This window comes from Bemisia tabaci, chromosome 6 (genome assembly GCF_918797505.1).
Source record: "Bemisia tabaci chromosome 6, PGI_BMITA_v3".
NCBI classification, from domain to species: Eukaryota; Metazoa; Arthropoda; class Insecta; order Hemiptera; family Aleyrodidae; genus Bemisia; species Bemisia tabaci.
In genome coordinates this window covers 23,351,898-23,378,455 of record NC_092798.1, presented here as the reverse complement: position 1 = coordinate 23,378,455, position 26,558 = coordinate 23,351,898, and the positions used below count along the sequence as shown (strand labels likewise).

Sequence of the window (26,558 nt, the reverse complement as noted above, 5' to 3'; positions counted from 1 at the left end):
CTTTATGCCGCGTTCTAATCTTCGCAACACAGTGGTGTGCGTTGCTGATTTATCGGGTTTAATCAAGATCTGATTTAAAAGTCTTTCCTTTGTATGAGACGATGAGCCGCAGAATCAATTCACCCTTCGCTGATCTGTAATAGTGACTAGAAGAAGTCAGTTTACCGTATGCCATTGTAGAATCGTGTTTTAATGCTTGAATCCTGAGGATCAGCATAAAATTATCTTGGATCCGTCAAACTGACAGGTTGTCACGCCAGAAACTGACGAAATTTCGTTGATTGCTGTATTGCGCTGTGCGATTATCATACGCAAAACTTCTAGCACAAAATGTAATGTAAAAATAAGTACAGAACTTCTACGGACTTAGTGTCCGATAGGGAAACAAAAACTATGAGTATGTTTTTAATATAAAAATAGGAGGAGCCATGAATCGTCACCTTTCGGCCAACGTTTCACAAGCGTCATGCGACGTTTATTTCCACCGCCATTTTATTTTTTTACAGAGAAATTGTTCAACGAAGCTGTCCGAAAATTCCTCTGAATAATTTTTTTTTTGCTGCCACTAAAATTCAGTGAAATTTTCAAACAGAATCAACCGACAAATTCTCTGTTATCGACAGTTATTCCAGTTATCGACAAATTCTCTGTGAAAGAAATTAATGTTGGCGGAAATTTTGAAATTTGTCATGGCGTTCGTGATACTTTGGCAGATAGGTGCGAAATCTACATACGACGGTCAATTCGGCTAGCGAGTTTTCTGGTGCCAATACCTCCAAAATTTGGGCTGTAAAACTTTAGTGAATGATCAGACAGACCTCATTCGTTTATGAGGATTCGAATGTATTAGTGTGATGGAGTGTGATTCAAAGTCATACGTAGAACCGACAAATCGTCTCAAAAATTTGTTCAGTATACATTTTCAACTGTTCCACCGAGCGTTGCGCGCAACCACTTGAATAAAGACCTCACTGGTCAAAGAATTCTTGAGGCGCTTGTTTGCTCCCGGAGGTCTAGGAAAAACTCGAAGAATTTTTCCATTTTTAGAACATTTCTTCGTAATGTCTTGTCGTCGAGAGCATGAATAGTGGTGGAAGAATATTATTTTATCACTTTAGAAACGTAGCATTACCAAATTCTTTTAACCCACACTCCAATAAAATAGAATAATAATTATTTATAATTCTACTCCGGGTACAGTTCTCTAATTTAGGCTAAGCTGATGAAGTCATTGGAGTTCTTCATTTGGACCAAGTTCAATACTGTCGTGCTAAGGAAGAACGCCGTATGAACGTTATTTCGTCACGTTTTAGACTGTAGGTAAGGGGTGCTTCTAGAATAGATTTTTACGAGAAAACCAATGGAATTACTTTATGACCTCAAAAGTTTGCATAAACAGAGTTATAAGCGTTTAAAGTCTCCAAATCATGTCCGATCTCTCTAATTGACTCAATCCATTGTGTGGCGATGAGTTCTAGTCTTAAAATGACGAACAACTCCTTGGTGATTCGTTTAATTACTTTGACAGTCAAGCGATGCGTGCTGGATGCGGAATTTTTGTGGCTTTGGCTTTGAGGTTAGTGTCGTTTTTTCCTAACCGTCGTTTTGTCGGACCGTAATAAGTTCTGATCAGTCGATAAACTATAGTAAGGCTTCGAAACGGTGCGATGCGCGGTTGACCGCTACGCGGATAAAATAGCGGTGCTTGCGTTGCGCATCTTACAGCCGCGTATCCACTAATCACACAATAACGTCAACTAGACCCAGAAAACAAGAAAACCAGAAATTCCATTCCGTGTCGGCCTGCCTCGAAAATTCTTGGGATGCTAATATAAAATTGCTGATTTAAATATTTTGTAGTTAAGAAAAGTGACTGCAATGTTTCTATGTAGATTTTACAGTAACACAATGCTAATTTAGGCACCCTCGTGGTTAAATGAGCTTTCCACTGTTGTGAAATGTACATTTGAAACATTGCAGTCAATTTTCAATTGGATTGTTAAATCAGCGATCAATTTTTTTTCCGTGAGCCCTTTCCTCTCCGATGGGGCCTCCTCTAACTGGACGTATTTCCGCCAAACGGAACTATGTGCATTATGACATGAGCCCTGTTATGCATTTATTCTTATGGGTCTCAGGGCTCATGTCTTAATGCACATAGTTCCGTTTGCCAGAAATACGTCCGACTATAACCTGAAGTCCTCCTTAATGTGGGTTTTTCAAGTTTTGGGGGCCCCTAAAAGAAACCTGCCGAGGTCCTCTGAGCCACCCGCCAGAATTTCTAGGGTACTGAAGCACCCTAGCACCCCTGGCCAAGCCGCCCCTGATTCCATTCAAAACGAATTCTTTCGAGGGAAATATTCAAGAGAAGTTCCTTTCGATTCAAATAGGATTTTTTTTTTATTTAATTATTGAATTGAGCTGCAGAAATCAATTGCGTAGAATCAGTAAGTAGCACATTCTAAAATGTACTCAACTCACATGTGGACGTATTTATGCTAACATGGATTGTGTGCATAGAGTTTGAGTACATGCAACATAGTTCCTCTGTGCATAAACAGTGAAATACGTCCATTTGATATTAGATCTAGGTCATGTTTCAACTCCAGATCTAACTCCTACTTACGTATATGGTCGACACCCTAGTCTAGACAAATATAGGCCCATAACTAATTATTGAACTGTTCATGGTCAAAGATATTTTAATCTCCATCAAGTATAGCGTTTACAGTTTTTGATTAATTTTTGTCGATATCACGTTTTTGTTCTTTCTCAAAACGATGGAGGCCATTAAATGCTTAACTGCGGTTACATCACCTCTGTTTTCTATCCTCAATTCCAAGAAACACGCGCATAATCGAAGTCTCCTAGTGCTTCGAATTCCGATTTGCCTTCAATAGATAAAGAACTATGGAAGGCAGTTGACACATCTTGTACGACGTAAGCTCACCGCAAGATCAGGAGCGAGGCGTGAATGATCGATTATCGATTTTTCCCCATTTGAAACTGTGGTGAAGAATCGATTACCAAGATGTTGCCTGCGAACACCCGGTTTATCGATCTTTCTCCAAAGATTTAAATGGCAGAGAAATCGATATATCGCGAAGTACGTCACGCCACTGCGCAAGATAGCACGGAATCCGCAGAGCTTCATCGTGAAAGTGGCAAGTCTAGTTGCAAAAATACACATCGACGGTGAAACTACCAAACCACGTATCTCGGTTTGCGACGTCGCAGACTCCCTGTCATACTTTATTTTTTAAATGAAAAACTACTTAACATCCAGTCTTGAAAATTTCTGTGATTTTTCCTCTTTGTGCGGAGAAAATTCCGTGAAAATTTCAAGGAATGATATTGATTTGGTCTACTTCAAAAAAATAAAATGTGAGCGTAGATTTTTAAACACCGCAAACGAGATACGTGGTTTGGTAGTTTCACCGTCGACATACTCAGGCTTCGTTGAGTGCACAGCCCGGCTGCCGCATTTTTAGCTCCGCACAATGGACATGGAGGATACATTATTTTGTAGATCGGAATTTCTTATAAAAAACGAAACAAAAGCCAAAACCGTGGCATTACCTGTATGTTTCCAACCAATTCTTAATACATAAACTTTCATCCGATAAAAATAAAATTTTAATTATCTTATCGGGTTAAGGCTGAAAAATTATTTTAATTTTCCCACCCAAAGGTTAAGGTTTATTCTGGAAATGTCTAAACAGTGATATCAACTGTGCGCAGGCCATCAGCAATTTGACCCTATGGAACAAGAATGGAGTACCAACAGGCGGTGTACAGTGTAATTAGTTTCCGATTAAAATCGGAGGTCTTCAGTTAATTGAGAAAATTTTCAACATTAAAGTTTCAAGAGATGTACACCGCACCGTTACACGTTACCAAGCGAAAAAATAACATTCTCACACTTAACAAGGAAATCCAACCTCCATGCTTCTGACTCTCAAGGGCAATGTTGTATCACATTAAAACTTGTACTTTTGTTCATACAGTGCTTTTTTGATGGAATCTCTCGGGAAGCGACGTAAAATTTTCAAAGAAATTGTATTCAAAAACACTTAAAAATCGTAATATGCATCCATAAATGAAATTTAAGTAAACATTTTTCACAACGAATACGAGTATACGTGAAGAATCCTGTTCAGACTCCACATTTTTTTACCTCTTCATTCACAATTTTTTCACGTACTTGCAATTCTGGAACATGGATTATTTACGACTCTTTTTTGAACGAGTTTTTATACATGATACTGCAAAAATTGGAGGCATCCCCAGTTCTGTATTCACTTATGAGTAATTTTAAGAGCTGTGAGACTTTGAAACTTGCTTTTCTTTCCAACCAACAAGACAGTAATTTTTAAAGAGACTTTGTGTGATGGCAACAGATAAAGTCATGTTCTGATAATTTTTGACCGTTTGACTGAAAATTATGCGAAAGCTTTACATTCTCATCTTAAACGATTAGAAGCTCCACGCATTAAACAAATGCTCAGCGGCAAAAGAAATAAAGTTTGCTTGAGTGTAATACGACCACAATTCTACTTTGAATCTTCCTCTTTCATTATTTTAAGCTGCAGCTTAAAATGATGGTACGCATGTGTATCTGACGAGGAAGCTTTAATTTTTTTTAAGTTGTTGGAACAGTAATTTCCAACTTTTATACCTTAAATATGTTATTTTTAACTCTATCTTCACCCATCAAATAGTTAAGACACGCAGAAATCATACGAGTTATTTCCACAATTGAGGGGCTTGGAGGACAAGGCGCATAAGTGCTGTTTTTATGAAAATTGAGATATTAATGATTTCAATAAAACTTGTCTTAGTGCATATTCTATTCGCTCTCAAATTCCGATTTTTAAGCAATAAAAGTCAGTTTGAACTTTCTTAAGGATCCATGTAATTTCGAAACTTCTAACACATGTTTCTCGAAATAGCAAAAATTGCACTTATGCGCCTTGTTTTTCAAGTCCCCCAATTGTATTTTTGGGGGAAGGGGTGGTAATCTAATGATAATTTTTCAAATATATTCAATAAACTATTACCATTCACTTTCGAAAGGGAGTTTCAATTTGTGATACGTTTACCTCCTCCATTAAATCTGGGCGCCAAGATAACATGACGTATTCTCGTACTTTTCCATTCCGATGATGTAAGTTTCGCAAGTTGCGCGCGCAGGAACGACACATCCCAGTCATAAATCCCAGATTATATTTCACGAAGCGAGAAGATAAGAATACTAATGTAGTTGACGATAATACGAAACAGGAGAGGAAGAATAATCTCGCCGCTGATTGGCCGATCGCTGCCCACGCGACCTCTAGCGTTGTCGCGGGGCGATAAAATGACAAAATACGCCTCTTTTCTATTATTTATTCAGCGGAATCTGGTCCAAGTAGTTGGCAGTTGGTTAATTAAGTCCCCTCGCAGAAGCAAAAACAAGTGATAAAATAATAAAATTAGCGGAAATTCGAGGGATTTCCATGCAGAGGGCTGGAACAGGAGGAGTCTTACAAGTAAGGTGGTAACTTAAGCGCAGTGTTGTCAATCGGAACTGAATCGGATTACCTGGTTTTTTTAGAATCAAAAAGGGTGGATGCAAATACGCCGATCTCGGATTGCCAATTTCTCCACGGAACGTTTTCGTGTGATTTTTCCACGATTATGGGAATCGTGGAAATTAAACTTCGGGGATTGCTCGCAATTACCATCGCCACACAGTGGACTGAGCTAATGGAAAAGGTCGGACAAAATTTGGAAACTTTAAACGCTTATAACTCTATTTATACAAAACTTTGAGGTTCTAAAAGTGGCTCCATTCGTTTCACCGTCAAGTTTTCTTCTTAAAGCACCCCTTAAAATTTAAAATGTGACGAAATGAACCACAAAATGTGCAATTTTTGTCAAAAATTTCACGTCCGACCTCTCTAGGTAATTGTCTCGATCCATTGTGCGCCACGGAACGGGGCTCTCACATTCCTGCAGCCGCAAGTTTGCGCGAGAGGATGAATTAGTAAAAATTAAGTATTGAACCGGGATTAAATACATTATTTAAATTAAACAAACATGTACAACTGAGTGAACAACGGAATGTCACAAAATTTGCTTTCACTTCCTCCTCTTTCGTTGTCAGTTGATGTTGGATTCCTACAAGGACCCTACTTGATACTGTGATTCCTATTGAGTTAATCAATATTTCGTCACCTTCCGGCCAAAGTATCACAAGCGCCATACGATGTTTACAAATTTCAGCCGCCATTGTATTTTTTTACCGAGAAATTTTTCAACGAAGCTGTCTCAAAATTTCATTGAATTTTCTTTGTGCTGCCGATAGAATTCAGTGAAATTTTCTAACAGATTCAGCCAACAATTTCTCTGGAGAAAATGAAATGGCGGCGGAAATTTTGAAACGTCACATGGCGCTTGCGATACTTTGGCTGGAAGGTGACGCATTGTTCCGACCTTTGAAGTGAGACTTTTCCCACCGACAAATCTTATAAAGATGTCTCGTAGAGACAAGGCTGTAGAGTCCAATGCATTTGCTAAATAGTTGCATCTTTTCTTCGGGTCTAATTTTTCTAACAATAACTATTTTATTAATATTTCATTACTATTAATTTAGAGATGAAACAAAATTTAACATTTTAAGACGAATCCTATATATTTTTTTTTTTTTTTTTCTAGCCGGACGGATTCCGTATAGAGGAAAAGATAGAGAGATTCCGGATAGAGAGCGCTGAAAATTCCCCGTAAATTAATGTTCAATTTCATTTTTCAAAATCGAGGAGATGGTTCATTACGACTTTATACGCCTCGAGTGTCGCATCGCAGTATGTTCGAAAATATGCAGAACCGGGATAACCTTTAGGATTTTTTCCGTAGCGTGCGCGACAACAACGCGATGGCATGATGCCTGGTGTGCTAATTCGCCATCAGTAATAAGTATTCCAGTTTATGGGGTGGCTGATGTGTAGGCCGGCTGCTGCGCCGCGGTCTTCTCGTGATTCGCACCATACCGATAATGGAAGGATCGATTCTCGCACAATTAGTGCGCCTGTCACTCATTTTTCCCCACTGAGGTTGCTCTCATTCTCCAACGCGGATAAACAAGTTCTTATTAAAGTGAATGGTCTAATGGGGGGAGTAGGGGGGGGGGGGTTTATCGCTTCTAGCCTCTTCACTACTTAGGTCTAACACAAATGAACCTCCATCAAATTGCGTACTACGATTGTTAATATGCTCATACTGTTACTTCCATTATGTACGCTCGGGTGAAACGTGCTCAAAATAAAACTCTCAGTTCCTCTTCGATTTTTAATTCGGGGTTACATTTAGGAAGATTTAATTCGGCAGTGGCCGGCCAGGTTGGCCTAGTGGTCAGCGTGTCTGACTTTAGGTCAATAATAGGTCTCGAGTTCGAATCCCGGTGGTGGCGTCTAATTTTCACGGAATTGACGAGTAGATCTGCTGAAACAGATTCTTCTCGACCCTAATCCCTGAAAATTTGACAAGCCTGGAGCATGGAGATCCCACGATGTCTACGGACACTAAACATTGTCTAAAGTTGGCTGAGGGTGCTAGAGACGAAGTCATTAAATCAGCAGGAAAAAAAAAATTGGCAGTGTGGCACCGGCTAACACACTCGCGAGGGCATGTCTTGCGGAGTCAGTGGTCTCAGTTGGGTTTGGTTCGGATAGGCAACTAAACTAACTTCATGACAAGGCGGGAAGTATCAGCGTATTCGAAGGCGCTCTCTGCCGATGTCATTCTTTTGAAGTTTTTTAAGAATGAGAGACCTTCTTTGTGTCCACGCGAATTTTCACGACTGAACATTTTTTTTTGTTTTTTGTTGGGGTACTACCACAATTCTGCCGTGCTAAGCAAGAACGCCGTAAATCCATCAAGATTTTCCTGCCTTTTTTGGAACTTAACACTTAATAAAATAAAAACTGTTGTACCCATGCACCTCAAATTTTCAAGTTATTTTTTTGGTGGTATTTGCAAAAGAATTCTGTAAAAACATTGTCCCAAGGTACATAAGTTTTTCTGGTATGATACATCGTTTCAAAAGAATTTAAAATGACGTTTACGGCGATTTTGCGTTGCACAGCAGAATTGGAAAGGGTACTACCACAATTAATGGGGGCACTACCGCGATAAATTGAGGCACTACCACAATTAATTGGGGCACTACCACAATAAATTGGAGAAGTCCATATCATCCAACAGTTAGGACCCGACCCCTAGCTCTTTTTTTTTCTTTGCGCACGACCGTGAATATCACGTGTTTTTTTTTTAAAGTGTTGATGGAAATTACCATTTTTTATTACATCAAATGCGAAATAAAATTTTGTTGATGAATCTGTCAACTGCGTTGAGCTGAAAGCATCTTTTAAGTTGAGTTAGGTGCGCCACTCCACTCAGGAGCGCGGCATGGGGACTGTCGATGCAAGTGCCTCTTCTGATTTAATGATTCACACGCACCGCAAACTAAGCGCGTCGAATTGCTCCGACCCCTCTTTCACAAAGCTCCATTCCTCCGTTGTTCCGTCTGGAGTCGTCTCCGGTTTTTATGACACCTGATGTCATAGACCGCTGACGCTCCGGCGCAGGCGCAGGGCCGTACCCTCCATTTAGCAAAGAGAAAGGATGGGCACCCGGCACCGGCCACGAATCAGGGGACTCGTCCGTTCTTTGTCAAGGAATGCATTCATTTATGTACAAATGATCTGAGGAAAATTAATTTTGTCACACGATATTGACTTCATACGGTGAGTTAGAGTTGAACTGCCAGGGTCTAGTTTCGTAAGAATTTAAACGTTGGGATCTATTTGAAACGTATCTGCCTTGATTTTGCAAAATTCATTCCTCTGGGTTTTTGAATTCGGTTTGTCCGGACCCTTGTTTAGATCAATTTAAAAACCGTGTTGAAAAGTACCAGACTAGAGTCAAACATTGAAAATATGATTAGTATATATTAAAAACTCACCAGTTAGAGGGAAATTTCTATAAAATCCGACGCGTTTCGACAACTTCGGTCATCTTCTGGGACGCAACTCACGTCCTTACTTAGATCTTGCTCAGATTTCATCATATAACTATTCTCTCTCATAAAGAATCATTTTGAATTGAAAATCCGTGTGAGGGCATTGAGTCATCAAATCTTCTTTTTTACTTTTTTACGTCAGAGTTTCGTCATACGCCAATGAGAGAGGTCGGACAAAATTTGGAAACTTTAAAAGCTTATAACTCTGTTCAAGCAAAACTTTGAAATTGTAAATGTGGTTACATTGAATTCCTCGTGAAATCTCCTCTTAGAAGCATCCCTTATAATTTAAAATGTGACGATTTAATCATCAAAATTTGCAGTTTCAGTCAAAAATTTCATGTCCGACCTCTCTGATTGACTCGTACCACGCCTCGCGCCATCGCGCCTTCAATTTTACAGATGCAACATGGACATCCATCGCGCACGAATAGTTGTATTTCTGCGCCGTCATGAACCCTCATCCTTTCTCATGCTCCATTCCCTGTGTTGGATTACTTTTCGGTGGAGTAAGTCGGCAATCGCATAACTCGGTTTGTGACGTCGCACAGTGGATCGAATCAATAGGAGAGGTCGAACAAAATTTGGAAACTTTAAAAGCTTATAACTCCGTTTTTTTCAAAACTTCAAGGTTCTAAAAGTGGTTTCATTGCTTTTCCCGTAAAATTACCTCTCAGAGGCATCCCTTATAATTTAAAATGTGTCGCGATTTAACCATCAAAATTTGCAGTTTCAGTCAAAAATTTCATGCCCGACCTCTCTGATCGACTCGAACCGCTGTGCGGCTCTCTTGGCTAGGAGGGCAGTAAAGTCAGAGACAAACCCTCCACTTGTATTTCGGCTCTTGTGGAAGCTTTTGCTTTCGGGACATCAACATAAAACTGTTGACTTACTTACATGGTTGATGTTTAACAACGTGTTGGCAGTTTTGTTTCGCAAACAAGTCAAAACATGCCGTAGTTTGGCGAACTTGTTTGGCTCATGACGTCACCCGAGGCTCATCATCCACCATATTTGTAGGTCAACAGCCGAAAAAAGAGTGATGACTGTCGATCTCTTATAATTGGACCGAGTTAAACAGAAAGGAACCAAGCCACATCAGCTATTGCCAAATTTAATTGGGCAATTTAATTATTTACATGAAAACGGTAGTGTGGATTTTCGTGCAAATTTCAGTGAATTTTCTCCATAGTACAAAGCAAATTCCCTATCATTTTCACAGAAATCCGCACAAACGTTCTTTCATAAAAAATTGAATTGCCCAGTTAATTTTGGCAACAGCTGATGTGGCTTGGTTCCTTTCTGTTAAACTCGGTCCAATTGTCCATAAGAAAGTGTTGAATCCCAGAAAGTGAAAGTTTCTACCTGTCGCGAAGAGGCCAGTGGAGGGTCTCTTGTCTCTGAGTAAAGTCTACTCTGCCTGCGTGGATTTGAGACTTGTTTCATTGTGTGCTTGTGTACTCTTGGCTGAAGGGGTTGTGTTTTGTGTTGTGCAGGTAGCCGGGAAGCAGCGTTCACGTACGCGATCTCGTCGGCGGGGGTGGCGTACGCGGTGACGGCGGCCTGCAGCCGGGGGAACATCTCGACGTGCGGCTGCGACCCGCGGCACAAGGAGCGCAAGGAGCTGGCCCTTCAGGGCCCCGGCCCGAGCGGCTGGAAATGGGGCGGCTGCAGCGTGGACATGGGCTTTGGCATGCGCTTCGCCCGCAAGTTCCTCGACGCTCGCGAGATCGAGCGCGATGCCCGCAGCCTCATGAATCTCCACAACAACAAGGCCGGCAGAAAGGTACGTACATTTCCGCCTTCCACGCTCTAGTTTCCGCACATCTTCACCAGCTCCAAAGAATCATAGCTTGGGACGGAGGAAATATTTAAGGTCTAAGGTCATGCACGGAGAAAAAAACCTCGTGCGTGGGACCCGAAGTTTAGGTCATAAGGATCCCTGAAGTTTTCAGATTGAGCATCTGAACACTTAATGTCTAGCTGTCGAGGTTCGGATCACACATCTGAAACTTCAGTTCTTACATCTGAAGTACTTCGGTTCTCACATCTGAAGTGCTTCAGATGTAGGAACTGAAGTTTCAGATGTCTGACCTGAACTTACCTGAACCGCGTCTTACAATACCTCCATTTGGTGAGAACGAAGTTCCACCTACAAGAGTGCAATGCCTATAGTTTGACCTACGTTCATTATGGTTCTTTCGGGAGCGACTAGTTTGAATTTACCGTTTATAATCGATACTACGAACTTTTATATCTCACTTATAGGTAAATTTTGAAAGAATTCTATACGTTCTCCGTGCTTCACGTAAAACTTTGGTGAAAAAGCATGCGTTATGGAGCGTAATTTCTTCCCCTGTTTGTTTTTCCCTTGTTTTCCCTTGTCTATCATAGTTTTTGTTTCTATAAATTCTATATTGAACATACACCGATAAATATGAAAATACCGCACTTCTTTTGAATGAAAAAAGCTCACTTAAGTGTAGGTTCAACAACAAAATATTCAACACTAACTTGTTACATCACAATCTGAGCTCGTTCACTACTCGGGCGGAACCATACTGCCTAGTTCTCTTTCCTATCCTTGCGTTTAAGTCTCCGAGAATTCTTCAGCAATCGCGCTCCGCTACGAAGAGAAACGATTGATGTTAAAATCTATCAAGTCCATTTTGAGAATGACTTACTTATGGTTCATCAGATAGGGCGGAAAATTCTGTCAAGGCTGGTGAGAATTGTTCTATTCATGATGCCACATCCAATCCAAGGTCTTCTCAAACTTCCTTTGGTTACAAAGTGACGCTTTCCAATAAATTGATGAAAGCTGTCTAAAGAATGATTGTGAGAATACAGCTCTTAGTTTCATGATCATCTAGATTAATCGGACTACATTCTACAGAATTTAGGAACTACTAATTTTGACCTATAAAATTACCAATCTACATGAGAAAACTAATGACATATTTTGTTCCTGAAATGAGACAGAAACAAGAGTTTTCTATTGCAAAATGTTGTGCAATTTTGCGTCAACTACCGAAGCTGGCAATGGAATTTTTGCATGAAACAGGAATTTTCGATTTGAGTACTGATTCCTCTGTACATTTTCACGAGAAACCGACGGTGCCACTGGTTTTCCCTGAAACACGCTCCAAAACTCAAAAAAAGCTTTCAAAGTTAAGACCGCAATGGAGGGAATATCCCACGCTATCCTGAGAGTCCACTTCTATATCAAGTTAAACTCTCCATGCAAAGATAGGGAGCAAATAAATTAACAGGGTTGCCAGTTTGTTCGGATTCTTCAAAACTGAAAACACGGCAACCCAACCAATTTTTTTGCTCCTATCTTTGCACGTGACTAGGTATGGACGTATTAAGCTAAAATGAACTAGAGACGGGTGAGAAAGATGGGGTCTGCTCGTGGAAGCTGCATAAGGAACAATGTAAAAGTGGGCGTGATTCCTTCTGGAGGAATAGAAAAGTGAGATTTTACATTAAATCAAAAGGAATTAAGCGCCAAAATATCCTAAATCATGAGCCGTGGGTAGGTGACAAGAGCGTCGCGGACAGGGCTCATGAGTTAAAAAGCGTTCACGTCCCCGCCATCACCATTGACGTCACTGGTACTTTATAATACACATTCATTCTTACGGCCCTCAAGTAACTAGCGCATTCCTTCTATCCACCCGTCTCTGGTCCTTTTTAGCATGTTTCCATATAGAAGTGGACTCTCAGGATAGAGTGGGATATCCTCAAGTGCTCCCATTCAATTACCGTAAAAAGATCGAGGATTCGGAACTTGTTGGTCCCATTTTCTCCCTCTCCGTAACCGTCAAAAGTTCTGGGCTTCCTTTTCGATTTTTTCAAAAGTTCCGAGTAAGTTCCTGAAAATGCAAAAGATCCGGAACATTTCAGGAATTTGAAAAACTCTGGGAACACTTTAAGAAAATCTAAAAAGTACTAAAATCTACAATTTGGGTCTAGGTCTGGTAAATGGGAGCAATGATCCCCTCTATTACGGCCTCAAATGGGAGGTATTTTTTTAGCTTTGGAGCTCGTTTTAGAGAAAACCAGTGGCACCGTCTTGTCTCTCGTGGAATTTTACGTAAGAAAAAGTCCTCACATTGCAAATCCGCGACACATGCAAGAGCTCCATTTCCTTGCCCACCGGGACAACGCCGCTCATCCATTGTCATTGTCGTCCAAAGGCAAGAGCAGGAGCAGTCCAAGGGGGTGGCGGGCGATGGCGGGAGGCGGCCGGGGCGGCGGCGGAATCTGATAAGCGGCTGATAGGTGTCACTAGTGCGCTGTGCGCCAACTGCAATCTGCTATCAGATATCCGAGTGATTTCAGTATTTCAATCCGGCTTTTTCATTTTTCCCCTCGGCTCGGTCCCCGGCCGCGGCGCGCGTACGCGTATATTGTCATCGCCATTTGTTTTAATTCAATTAAAAAGGATTTATTGGTTAGCCCTGGCGGGCAAACTTCCTTTCAGCCGTGGCGGCGTTGCCGAACCTCCGGTGAAATCGGCGGATTTCCGTAGATTCGTGTGGGGGCTTCGCGACGATCGGGCAAATTTCGCACTGCACTTTTAATGCGCGTTCCTCCGTCGGTTCCTTCGATTTGCATTCCTCGAACCAGCTGCTCTGACTCTCTCTTAGGGCTGTCCTCCAAAGGTTTCTTCTCACAGTGGATGGAGCCAAAAGAAATTTTCAAGAGTTCCACTCCTCGGAGAAATTTTGACAAAATAGGCCCTTTGCAGATTTAATAATATTTATGACGCGCTTATTCAATTCGCAGTGGCAGTGGAGAGGCGTAAATTATCGATATTTCCTCAGTTGATGCTGTGGTGAAAAATCGATTATTAAAGGTGTTCGTTGCGAACACCCTGTCTATTATACCCTTTCACATAGGCTCGAATGGCAGATCAATCGGTATGTCCCAAAGCACGCCACGCCACCACTTAAAATGCATCGGTATTGTTTTTCGAGTTTTGAAGATATGAAGAATAAGAAAAAAATGTCTCCTACAAGGGCCGTCCACAAAGGGCGTCAGGTGTTTTGTCCGGTTTTTTTTTCAACCTCCCCTTACTGTTCCCCCTAAAAAGATGATTTTTAGGGACCTTGGATTGAATTCTTGGCAAGAGTTAGGCACCTCTGACACTTTTCCCCCGTACATGCCTGACGTTCTTTATCGATTATTGATGGTCAAAACAGAATACACACAGAATACACAGAATGGGCCTGTTGCATGCAAGAGATACAGCCGCGCGAATAGACTTTATAGCGGTTAAATGACACGAAAATTACGATGGTCACATTAAAAAAGTCTGAAATACACTCCTTACTGCGCAATTTGCGTTGTTAGGAACGCGCTTTTTTCAAATTTTCCGCGTCTGGGGGCAGTTTTCTAATCACCGGAAACGAGCAAACGGCGGGCTCGGTGATTTCCGGAAGATGCCGAGTCGTTGTTGTTGTTGTTTTTTCCTTGCGTTTGTTCATAAACCCAACGTGATCTCTTATAGTGGTCCATATACGCTTTATGCGGTCACCAAATCGATCAACTTTTAAATATCCAACGCAATCCTTCTACATTTCATTTCACGATATCACGAGCTCCGATTTTTAGGTTATGTTGTCAGTTTTAGTTGACCGGAAATAGCCGCGAGTTGCCGTTAATTGTTTCCGTAAGAAAACTGCCCCCCGACGCGGGAAATTTGAAAAAGCGCGCTCCTAACAACGCAAATTGCGCAGTAAGGAGTGTATTTCAGACTTTCTTAATGTGACCATCGTAATTTTCATGTCATTTAACCTCTAAAAAGTCTATTCGCACGGCTGTATCTCTGGCATGCAACAGGCCCATTTACAGAATACAAACACTTCGGCAGACGATCTCATCGTATTTGAACCAGGATGGTGAAATGCGTCCAATTGTAAGGGTCTTTCCACATCGAAATTCCTCATAATTAATGAGTAATTGATTGATTTATGATTTACTGATGACAAAATCTTAATAAAGCAACAGTTCAATTTTGTTTCGTGACAGATCAGCAAAACAAGACAGGAAATGTGTCATTCAATAATTATTCTAGTTTCAGTAAGCTCCTCTAAATTTCTTCCAAATTTTTTTTGTGCAGTTTGGTTGTTAGGCAAAATATTTCTACGGGTCTTGGTGTTTTCTTTGGAATTTTAGAGCCACCTAGTGCGCCACAACCCCCCCCCCCCCCAAAAAAAAAAACAGTTTGATCTGTAGACAAAATTTGAACTAGAAATTAAGTTCTATTGTTCTGATAAAAACCATTAAAAATAGCGTATGCACTAAATCAGCATATTATTTACGTATTGAAATGCGGTTCAACTTCACACAGAGTTTGCGCTTTTGTGCGTAGAGTAGCCTGCCTATGAGTTCTTCACTCCCCCAGTCACCTGGTTCGAGCGCAATCCTCTATAAATTCTTTCCCTCCTCGTTGCCATGTGGATTACATTTTGCAATAAGGAACCACTACCTCTGGCTCCTCCATAAAAGAACCTATCTGCATTGGGAACCCAGTGGCACATATGTTGTTTCTAAAATGAGCCAGGAATAGTGGTCCCTTATTGCAAAATGTGATCCATGTATCATCGAGGGCGATTATAACACTTATTCAAACTTTTGACTTTGTGTCCTTCAGAGGCTGATAGATCGTTAATATACATACTATCAGTAAATTGAATGAAATCTATGAAAGAACGGAAATTTTCATCAAATATTTTATGAGGCTGTGAAATTTATGAAGAATAAGGAACATCCATATTGTAGCGGCTGGATGTGCACCCCGCACTCAAAAGCACTTTACAGTGCAATAAATCTTTGTTTTTCGTATTTAATTTCCAATTTTCATTTTTTTTCTCACGATTAAAACATGAGGAACAAATATGATTAATGATTACATTTTTCAACCTTGTAAACGACGTTTCCATTAGAAAGACATTCTGATCTTCAAGCTTTGAATGAGTATATGAAAAAAAAAAGTATTCTACACTGGAAAAAAATTTATGATTTAATGCGCAGTGATATTACTGTGGTAATCAGCAACAAATTCTATGGCAGCAAATACTGTATCCCTCACCATACTCGCGAAAAGTATGATAAATGCTCCCAGATGACTCGTTAACCTTACGCTACCAAAAATCAAGTATAGACTCGTGACAGAATTTACCATACCTCTGGTGAAATTTGCTATACTTTTTTACGAGATAAAATAAATTAAGTAGATACAAACAAATAATGTAAATGGTAGGAAGAATGAATCATACAAATAGAAGAATAACCACAAAAAAAAAAAAATAAAGTGGCGGGCGAAAATAATTTACAATAAAAAAGAAAAGAAATTTATAAATAGAGTTTCTAGAGGAAAAATATTCTCAGAATCTCTGAGTAAGTGAGCTAAAGTAAAAATACAAGAAGGCAAATAACCCGGCTCAACCCCTAAGGAAAATAATAAAAGGGTCAAAGACTTAACGCAATCTTCACCTACCCGATGACCACACACACTCCCGAGTCCGTGTAATAGAATCAGTGACCTTAATTGGGTTTGGGTTCGAATAGGCAACTAAACTAACTGCATGACAAAGCGGAGGGTATCGCCGACTTTGAAGGCGCTCGTTGACTGTCTCGCAAACAGGAATTGCAAAATGTACATGGTACTATATTGAACTTTCCGTGCGACTGTTTACGTGTTCAACTCACTCAGTATACTTCGTCCTAGAAACAACTAATGATATAATCGCGCGGGAAATTTTTCGTACACAGAGGCAAGAGGAAACTTTAAATAAATATTTCACGAATTCAGACTCGGTATAAGATTGAAATTTTTTAGGATTCCAGGCGAAGACAAGCTATTTTTTTCCTTTGTGTCGCCTTAATTATCACGTATCAGAACTGAAAAATCCAAGAAACTCTTGGCAACCCTGTTTTTTTATTCAAAAGCTTACTTGACTAACTTTCGCAAGCTCATGGTTGATGTCTAGCACTGAAGATGCCTAAGATCTGAAAAGATGCTGGATTCTCACGCACGATGCCAGATCTCACAATAAAATGAAAATAAAAATCTACATATTACTCGCAATTATTTCCGTTTTCTATACGTCTAGCAACCTTTCTGCTCGAGTGCAAAGGGCGCGTTTCGGCCTGCATCTACTGTCGCCGATTAATCTTCCTGTTTGAGAGAAAGAATCACAGGAGTCACCACGCAGTGAGACCAAAGGATAGGGAAAAGTTCTACGAGGACAAAGCGAGTGATGTAATTCGGTCTTACGTTTTGCAAATTGGACGTGTTTATGCTAAAAGGAACTATGTTACACGCAAACCTTATGCACATAGTTCCTTTTAGCATAAATACGTCCAATTCTCCATCAGACCTCAAAACTGAGCTGAATTTATCATCCGGGACAATCTCGACTTGACGCTTCAAAGTCTCATATACGGATAACATTTTGATTTTTTTACGGAGGGTCAGGACACAAAGTATGATAGTGAGTGCTTTACTTTGCACAAAGCGTTTGCCTCCCTCAAAAAAAGTTCCCACCAATTTCCTCCTGGCGTTAAGTGATTCTCCTAAATGTTCTCCTTCTCCTAAATTCTCCTAAATTAGCTGCTCACAGAATCGTGTTTTGATGCTTGATTCTTGTAGATTATCGAAAAATAACAGGATCGGTCCAAACGGCAAATTTCTGCGTTCAATATTCACCGAGATATCGCGCTTGGAAAAAGTTGATTGGAAAAGTTGGAAAAGTATGATGTCATCCACCGCTGTAGTGACACCCTTGTTTCTTCTGCCTTGCTTGCATTCAAGTTTCACGTTGAGTAACCAGTGCAAAATGAGTGTCTCACTGATTAAGGAAAGTAAGGTGGAACAAACCAAGGGTGTCACTCCCGCGGTGGATGACGTCATAACATGGTTCGGGAGTTTCGCCGTCGATATCTACGTTTGAAGTAAATAAGCACGAGCATTTCCGGACTTCGTCTGCTTGAGCAGAAAAAAAAATGTTATTGATCATCAGGTTCCAACTTCTCGCACATTAACATTCTCTGTTATCAGTAAACTTATGGTAGAATAATTTTTTACCGAAAAAATAATAGTAACGTTCAGGCCTCCTTGGCGTTTTTATCGCGTTATTTTCCGAGTTTTCATCTGACAAAATCAATTTTGTATACGCGTAAGAGCATTTAACAAATACACGTTCTGCCGTGCTCAGGAAGAGCGCCGTATGGACATTCGAGAGTTTCCGAATTTCCTCCAATAAAATGTTTATTTTTGAGAAAAGTTATGAGTGTTTCCTTGAAATTTTCAGGTGAAATTGCGAACAAAATTACCTGAAAAATTGGAAGAAAAATATTCATAAGTTTGCCAGGAAATTCGTTTCTTATAGATGGAATTTTGGCAACGCCTGAAGGCTCATACGACGTTTCACCATAGTATTCTGCCGTGCTAAAGAAGAACGTTTATGTGCCTGTAGATGTTGCCAAATCTCCTTAGATAAAAACCGAATTTACTGGGAAAATTGTGAATATTGTTTTTCAAATTTTTCAGACAATTTTGTACACAGGTTAATCTAAAATATCTGAAAATCCCAAAGAGATATATGCATGAATGTCGTCAAAAATACATGTTTTACTGAGGGAAATTTGGCAACGCCTGAAGGTTCATACGGCGTTTTCCCATAGCACGGGATCGTTGGTGTTTGAGCTTTAATACCCCTGTGAATGGGAAGCCAGAGGCTTTGTTCCTTGGGCCGCTCGAGCGACAACAGTGGTTGCTTGTGGACACCGGACAGAGGACAGTGGTCAGAGGACAGTCGGTTCTGTCGCGAACAATGTTCATTATGTTCCATTATGTTGTCTCCGTTGTTTTTTATCCGTCCCATTACTCCCCGGACCCAATACGCGGCCCCGTCAAAGTGGACGTTTCCACCCCCTCCCCCCTCCCTATTGACTCGTCCGCAATGCGAATCCGACGTTTTCCATTTCAGAAAAGTTTCTCGCTTTTGCTCCGGCAAGTCGCGGCTCCGGTAACTGACTGGACGCTTAAATTACCTCCATCTTGCGCCTTTATTCTTGGAATGGGCCACCAGACATTAGCTAAATTTGAAGTTATTTCAACTTCCTCACCACCTGAAAATCGTGCATATTAAACTATCTGAGCACTGATATATTACACAAACTGATTGCGGTAGACGCACGGATCGTAAGACAGTAAGTTGGAATTTTTTAGCCAACGTGCGTTAAAAATCAGAATGAACTCGAATCTCTCAATGCTCATATAAGCACAATTTCCCCTCAAAGAGATACGCTGTACCTTCACCAGTGTTGCTCCAAACACATACAGCGTATCTCTTTGAGGGAAAATTGTGCTCATATGAGCTTTTCCCCTCAGTATTGAGATTTTTAGCTTTATGCTGATTTTTAACGAACGTTGGCTAAACAATTCACACTCACTGAAATTTTCTTAAATAGCTTTCCCCAGCTTTACATTAACTCACTTATACATGTTTGGAAAAGCAACAAATAAGAAAATATAAATTAAGGTATGAAGTAATAAATTACATTAACTCGGTTAGGGTTGGCTCGAATATTTCAAATTTCTTGCCGGCAAGAGAGACTGAAGCCTATGTGCGCTGAATTGAACACTGAGATTATCACTTTAAATGCTTAGCAAATAATACTTCAGGCTTTAAATAGGAATACTACGTCGTTTTTCTCACGAAAGAACATAACCTCATTTCAATGTTGCCAAATTTCCACTCATAAATTGCATTTTTACCCTGAGAATCATGATAATCTACATCATCAAAAGCATATTAACCCATGGCAGCGAGGTATGACAGTTGAAGAAACGATCCCAGGACATTCTTAAGGCAACTAAAATGCACTACCGGTCCAATCAGCCGGAGTGTTGAGAAAGGATCACGTTCAGAATGAGAGGATACGTGAAATTATGGGCGTCGAAAACAACATGGTGCATGACATTTTCACAAAACAGCTTGTCTGGTATGGTTGTGGGCAACAGATGCCAGATGATAGGTTGCCTAAGAATGTTCTGGATTGGGTCCTCCCTGGCAGAAAACGTAGAGGACTTGCAAAATCGTGGATTGAGGGAATAAGGCAGGAAATGAGGAGATGCGATCTGCCGGAGGAGCTCTAGCAGGATCGCTATCAGTGGCGGTTTGGTGTCGCAGAGCGCTCAGAAGCGCTATAAGAGCGACTTAATAGTAGTAGTAGTCGTAGTATCTTGAATAATTTGAACTGATTTAATCGATTTTTCTTCTAATCTCATGTGAAAATCAGAAAAATTATGGACGAAAATTGCATCATTACATTCTTGTAAAAAATTGAATTGTTTGAGTCAATTTCGTAACCTATGGAGTTGTGTTCATTCTCACAAGAAACGACGACTTGTGATATTCACTGGAAAAAAAAACACATTGGATCCAGAGACCAGATTCTTAAAAACATCGACAAGAAAAAATACTCTTGATTCAATCAGATTTAAGCTTAAATCAAGAACCAAGCCTCTTAATTTGAGGGGATTTCCTTTTGATGTAAGCTTAAATCTGATTGAATCAAGAGTCCTTTTTCTTGTCAATGTTTCCAAGAGTCTGGACTCTAGATCCAATGTGTTTTCTTTTACCAGTGCTTTTTTTTGTCTTTGGTGGATACGGCATCCTGCGGGCCGATTATTGAAACTGATAGACAAAGCAATAGACAAAGACGACAAAAGGGATTTGGAGGGATCCTATTGGTGGAAGCGGGTGGTTGCAATGGACAAAGGAGGTAGGTAATAGACTAACTAACAGCAACCCACGAGAGACCCGACAGTTAGTCTATCATTTTCCCCCTTAGTCTATGAGAACCAACTATGTCAACCAGTAGGATCGCTCCATACTCCCTATGTCATCTTTGTCTATAGCTTTGTCTATCAGTTTCAATAATCGCCCCGCTGCGATGAATAGCACTGATGCATGCGAACTTTTGTCCGTTTCAGGCGGTGAAGATGAGTCTGCAGACGGAGTGCAAGTGTCACGGGGTCTCTGGGAGCTGCACGATGAAAACCTGCTGGAAAACCCTTCCGCCGTTCCGGCTGATCGGGGACCATCTGATGCACCGCTACTGGCGCGCGCGGGGGGTCTCGGCGGTGCCGGTGCCCTCGGCGTCGAAGACGTCCACGCGGGAGGTGCGGCCCCTCCAGCTGACCCTCCGCAGGGCCCGCTCCGTCCAGAAAACCCCGAAACGCTCCGAGCTAGTCTTCCTCCAGTCCTCGCCCAACTACTGCGAGCGCAACCTCAGCATGGGCTCGCTCGGCACCGTCGGCCGATTCTGCAATCGCACCTCCATGGGGGATGCTAGTAGTAAGTATGCTTTCAACAACTCAACCAATAAAGGACCAATAGACAAGGAGCCGTCCCTAAATTACGTTTTTTTACGTAAATTTTTTCGTAATTTTTGACCCCCTCCCCCTTGTAACGCTTTTATGTGACGTATAGGTCCCTATTCTCTAACAAGTAAGAAAAAAGGGCGTAACGCTCTCCCAGAGCCCTCTCCCTCTAGAACGTTACGTAATTTAGGCACGGCCTCCGAGGTGCGACTAGTGAACTCTACTTTTCTAGCCTTGCGTTAAAGTCTTTTTACAAAATACCAAAGGACCACTTGACAAGGTGGGACCAGTGAACTCTACTTTTGTAACCTTGCGTTAAAGTCTTCTTACAAAATACCAAAGGACCACTTGACAAGGTGGGACCAGTGAACTCTACTTTTGTAACCTTGCGTTAAAGTCTTTTTACAAAATACCATTTTTCCATTTTACAAAGTTCCATAATTTAAACTACTTGTCATTTTTTTCGAATTTTGAGATCGTTGAGATCATTGTAATGAGATTGAAGGATTCATGTACCAAATTTTACAAAGAAATTCAACTTAATGTGGGCACGGTTTTAAAAGAGAGAAAACATCGCATTCGAGTGCAGTTTCGATATCAGAATTGAACACTATATTTTTTCTCTTAAAAAAACCCTGCCTTTATTACGTAGAATTTCTTTGTTTTTGGTAGATGAATTCTTTAGTCCCTCGAAAACAGAAGTGCAATCTCAAAATTCGAAAAAATTACAAGTAGCTGAAATTAGGGAACGAATCGATGCGATATCGCACGTCGCTCTGACACAAAAAATGGCGTCCGTCGAATCACCTTAAGAATTGCTCAGCAAGGTATTCGCTGAATGAAGGGTCATGGTTCGGGCACCCGATAAGAGGAATACACGGAAAACTGTTTATGTTTTTTGATTCTCCGCATTTGTGCAAGCATGAGTACGCATAGTTTTAAACCACCTGGCGCACAATGAATGTGCATTGTCGACTTGACACCGGTTGAATGCAGCGACAGTGTGCGGTGAGAATGTGGATCGCGAGACTGGAGTTCGAATTCTGTTTCAATTAACCATTGCCATCTCGGGTCTCGGGGCGATCAAAGCTTCGTTATCTCCACCACAACCTGACAATGAGAGCTCGATTGGAGGACGCAGAGTCCAACCATCCCAAAGAAGCGCAAGGTTGTCGACTTTGGATATAAATGGGAATAAATGGGACGTTAAGAAATATAAGAATCAAACCTACGACCCAACACTTACTACATCTTGCTAAAATGAATATTATAAGAATGCGTATAAGCCGCACTGAAAAAAAAATCTCGGTGTATTTACCAAGAAAAGGGTAAAATTACTAAGAATTCAGGGTTCTATTTGATCCCAGTTTTTTCTTGGTAAAATTACCATTTGTGGAATTGGTAATTTTACCAAGAAATCTCGGTAAAATTATTGACTTTCTCGGTAATTTTACTGGACCCCGGTAAAAACGCCAATAGTTTTTATCGACTGTGGTAGAATTACCGATATAAAATGGCAAAGTTACCGGGAATTGACTACCAATAAAAGTGGTATTCTTACCTGAGAGAAACAGTAAAAATACCGGTTTTTAGGTAAGCTTATCAGTCTGTCTTGGTAAAATTACCAATAATTGGTAAAAAAAGTGAGATGGTAAAGGTACCAACGGACCTTGGTAAAAACGCCGAGAATTTTTTTTCAGTGCGCTTGTGTACAAGCGTCTATACAAGGTATGCACCGGAGTACTTCAGATGTGTGACCCGAACCCTTCGGTATATATCGAAGTAATTCAAATGTCTGACCCGAACTTCGGCAGCTGGACCTCAAGTTTTTAGACACGTGATCCGAAAACTTCAGAGATCCATATGGCCTCAACTTCGGGTCCCACGAACGAAGTTTTTTTCTCCGTGTACCAGAGTTAAAGTAAGAGCTATGATTGTCTTTTCTTGATGCTGAGTCAAACCCTTGAATCACTTGCTGAATGTGGCTTGAATGTAATTCAGCAACAAGGCTCAGTGACATCGGATAATATCGGATTTTTCTAAACTATTCGAATGGATTTGATACAAATCTGGATGAAAATAACTTGAATTTGCGAAATTCAACCGTTCAGCAATGACTGTTAACTCTCATATTCAGCTGCCAAGTTCAGCGTGTGATTCCGGCATTAGAAAAGTATAAAACTTTTAAACTCTCTTCCTTGGTTTCGACTTGGTTAAGGTAGAGTCCCTTTATACTGAGAGTCAAGACAACACCCCCTCATGAAGTCACAAACGGGAATAAAGATTACAGAAACTGAACGTTTTTCGTAATCTTTGATCGGCCCATTCTCAAATTCCTTTCTCCGTTCCTTCTCTCATTCCGTTTGTTCCTTGCCGATAACCCGTAATTCCCTGGTCCATTCTAGAGTGTAATCTTTGCAATCGGTGAAAATGTAATCGTTTTATTCCCGTTTGTGACTCTGTGAAGGCCTAAAATACGGGAACCAATCAGAAATCTTTATTCCCGTTTGTGACACTGTGAAGGCCTAAAATACGGGAACCAATCAGAAATGGATTCACATTGTCTTGACTCTCAGTATAAAGGGACTCTAGGTTTAGGTTGTTCCTTTCTCTGCGAAGTGGGTGTTATTCAATTATTCGATGGATTTCATGAAGAATACAACCTGTTTCAGAATCCGACGGGTGCGATCTGCTCTGCTGCGGCCGAGGTTACAACACACATCAAATCACCAGATCCTGGCAGTGCAGCTGTAAATTCCATTGGTGTTGCCAAGTCTTCTGCGAAATCTGCACCGAGAAGATCGAGCTGTACACCTGCAAGTGACATCACGGGAACTCCCATCTTATCCCTGCTCGCAAGTCCTCAAAAGCTGGTTTTCAAACGACCGTAAAAGCCTTTTCCTCTTCATGGACAACGAGGAGAATCCGCAGGACTCGGAGTGTTACTGAAACATAACCTACATTCTGTCGTGTGCTGCAGTATTGCCCGTAATAGCATGTTGTCATTGTTGTCATTACGAGGGGCTGTATTATGGAGGCTGCACTAAAAGAACATTCTCTAGCAATGTATCTTGGGCCGTATTCATATATAGTCGTTCCTCAAAAAGTCCAAAGTCCCTGAGGAAGCCTTATGCGATTTAAAATGTCACTAAGGGAGGTTCCAGAAACCTTTGAGTAGTGTCATAAAAAGAACAGTGGTTATGAATCTCGAATTTCAAGTGCACGGCTTTCGGAAAAAGTTACAATGACTTGCCATTACAAAAAATATGGTTCTCGAGAGAAATTATCTGTATTTGATTTTAATTTATTTTATTTTATTTAAGGTAGATAGAGAAGGTAGAAGGTACCTTATCTTGAAGGTTTTAAAACCCGCGATATTTTTGATTGGAAATTAAAGGGCCTTCTTACACCTCCAATAGTCACCATGCAAACCATCATGGGGACGGGGCCTCCTGATGGAAAAGAAGTAAACGAGCGAATATGAACACGGCCTTTTAGCACTGTTACAGTTTTAAGTATAAGGTGCGAAGCACCCATCTTTTAAAGAGAGGTCATCGTCTAAAGAAATTTTAGACACGTTGCTTTGCGTCAATCTTTCAGCTGTACCTAAGTAGCACAGATTGCAATTTATTGCGATATTTCCATGGTGTTATTGCTACTGACAATGAGCCCGAGTGTTGTATTTGTTGCCTATTCACTGATTGAAGGGGCTCGGGCTCTCCTCATCATACCTCTCTCGCTTACGAGCAAAAAAATAAAGCCAACAGGTAAAGTAATAATTAGTGTTTGTACAATTTTTAACCATTTTTGAGGAAACTTTTTAATGCTAACATCTGAGCAATAAATAAATAAGTAAGTAAGTAAGTAAAAAACTGTGCCAAAAACTTTTGTAAATAATCGCAAACTCTGTAAATACACATTTATCGATAATGTACCTTTAACAAAAAAAAATTCTCTTACAGTTTCGATAGTAACTTATCCGAAAAATAATAATATTCAGTTGAGTCATTGTTATAATTGTTAAGTAACTTCATTATGGTAGTCATTCTCGTCTATGGGTTTTTTAGCTTGCACTTTGTAAATAAATGAAACTTTCAATTTTTTTTGAAGTATTATCTTCAAACCGAACTCAAACAATCATTTATAATATTCAGCCTCGTTTAATGGAATAGAAACAAGTCAAATCTCTTGTTTTCTAGTCATAAAGCGCGGGCGTACTCATGATTCGAAGACGAAGAGGTAGAAAATAATGAAAATAATAAAGACGAAAGAAGATGGGGAAAAAACAGAAATAAATTAAGGCATAAACTGAAGTAATGATTCCACGATGAATGACGAACATTGACAGATCCAGTGAATTGACAAAATTATCTTTTCTCCGTTTAAACCTATGGAAAAGTATCGATTCTTGGAGGGGCCAGCTGCTCCGAAAAGAATCGATTACTTAGCATAGGTTTAAATGGAGGGAATTCGGTGTTGCCAAATTGCTGGATCCGGCTCTGATGACGGATGAACCTTCGCTTCATTCTTAAATGTCTATCATTTTGAGCCCTCGAGGAGTAATGAGATTTAAATACATTGATTCTGCTTCATCACTGAGTACTTTTTATTTTTCTGGCAGTGGAGGTGTATTACTTCTTCTTTTGAGAGAGTTTTTCCAAAATTGTATTAAAACTGTGCTTGAAAGTCCATGGATTTCATAGAATTAAAATGAATTTTTTATGGAGCCTATCGAGTCCGCAGAAGACTCGTCAAGTACAAAATCACTTCGGTTTTTTGAGCTAATGTAGCAATGTATGCGATTTCAGCTACTAACCATTATCTGTAAACTACTTTGTAGAAATAAAATAATTTTGTGTAAGTATTCGTATTTATATTTGTCAATTATACACCCAACGATTTTCCCACTCAAAGATATTTTTTATCACATATTAATACTGAAATTTTAAAATTTTACACGCGACATATCAACGGTGCAAGTCGGCAACCACATAACTCGGTTTGCGACGTCGCAGACTTCCTATCATACTTTATTTTTTAAACGGAAAACTACTCAACGACAATTCTTTAAAACTGCCGTGATTTTTCTTC

The 26,558-nt window shown here is 40.4% G+C and overlaps 1 protein-coding gene across 1 annotated transcript in view; it reads left to right on the top strand.

The window, feature by feature from the left end:
• Nucleotides 1–26,323, top strand: part of Wnt2 (Wnt oncogene analog 2) — a 97,053-nt gene extending 70,730 nt beyond the window's left edge. Inside the window, exons 4-6 of the mRNA XM_019058231.2 lie at nt 10,558–10,847; nt 21,078–21,441; nt 24,140–26,323. Of these exons, the coding sequence (XP_018913776.2) occupies nt 10,558–10,847; nt 21,078–21,441; nt 24,140–24,291 (806 nt within the window). The 3' untranslated portion in view covers nt 24,292–26,323. The remainder of the gene's footprint in view (nt 1–10,557; nt 10,848–21,077; nt 21,442–24,139) is intronic.
• Nucleotides 26,324–26,558: the final 235 nt, after the last annotated feature.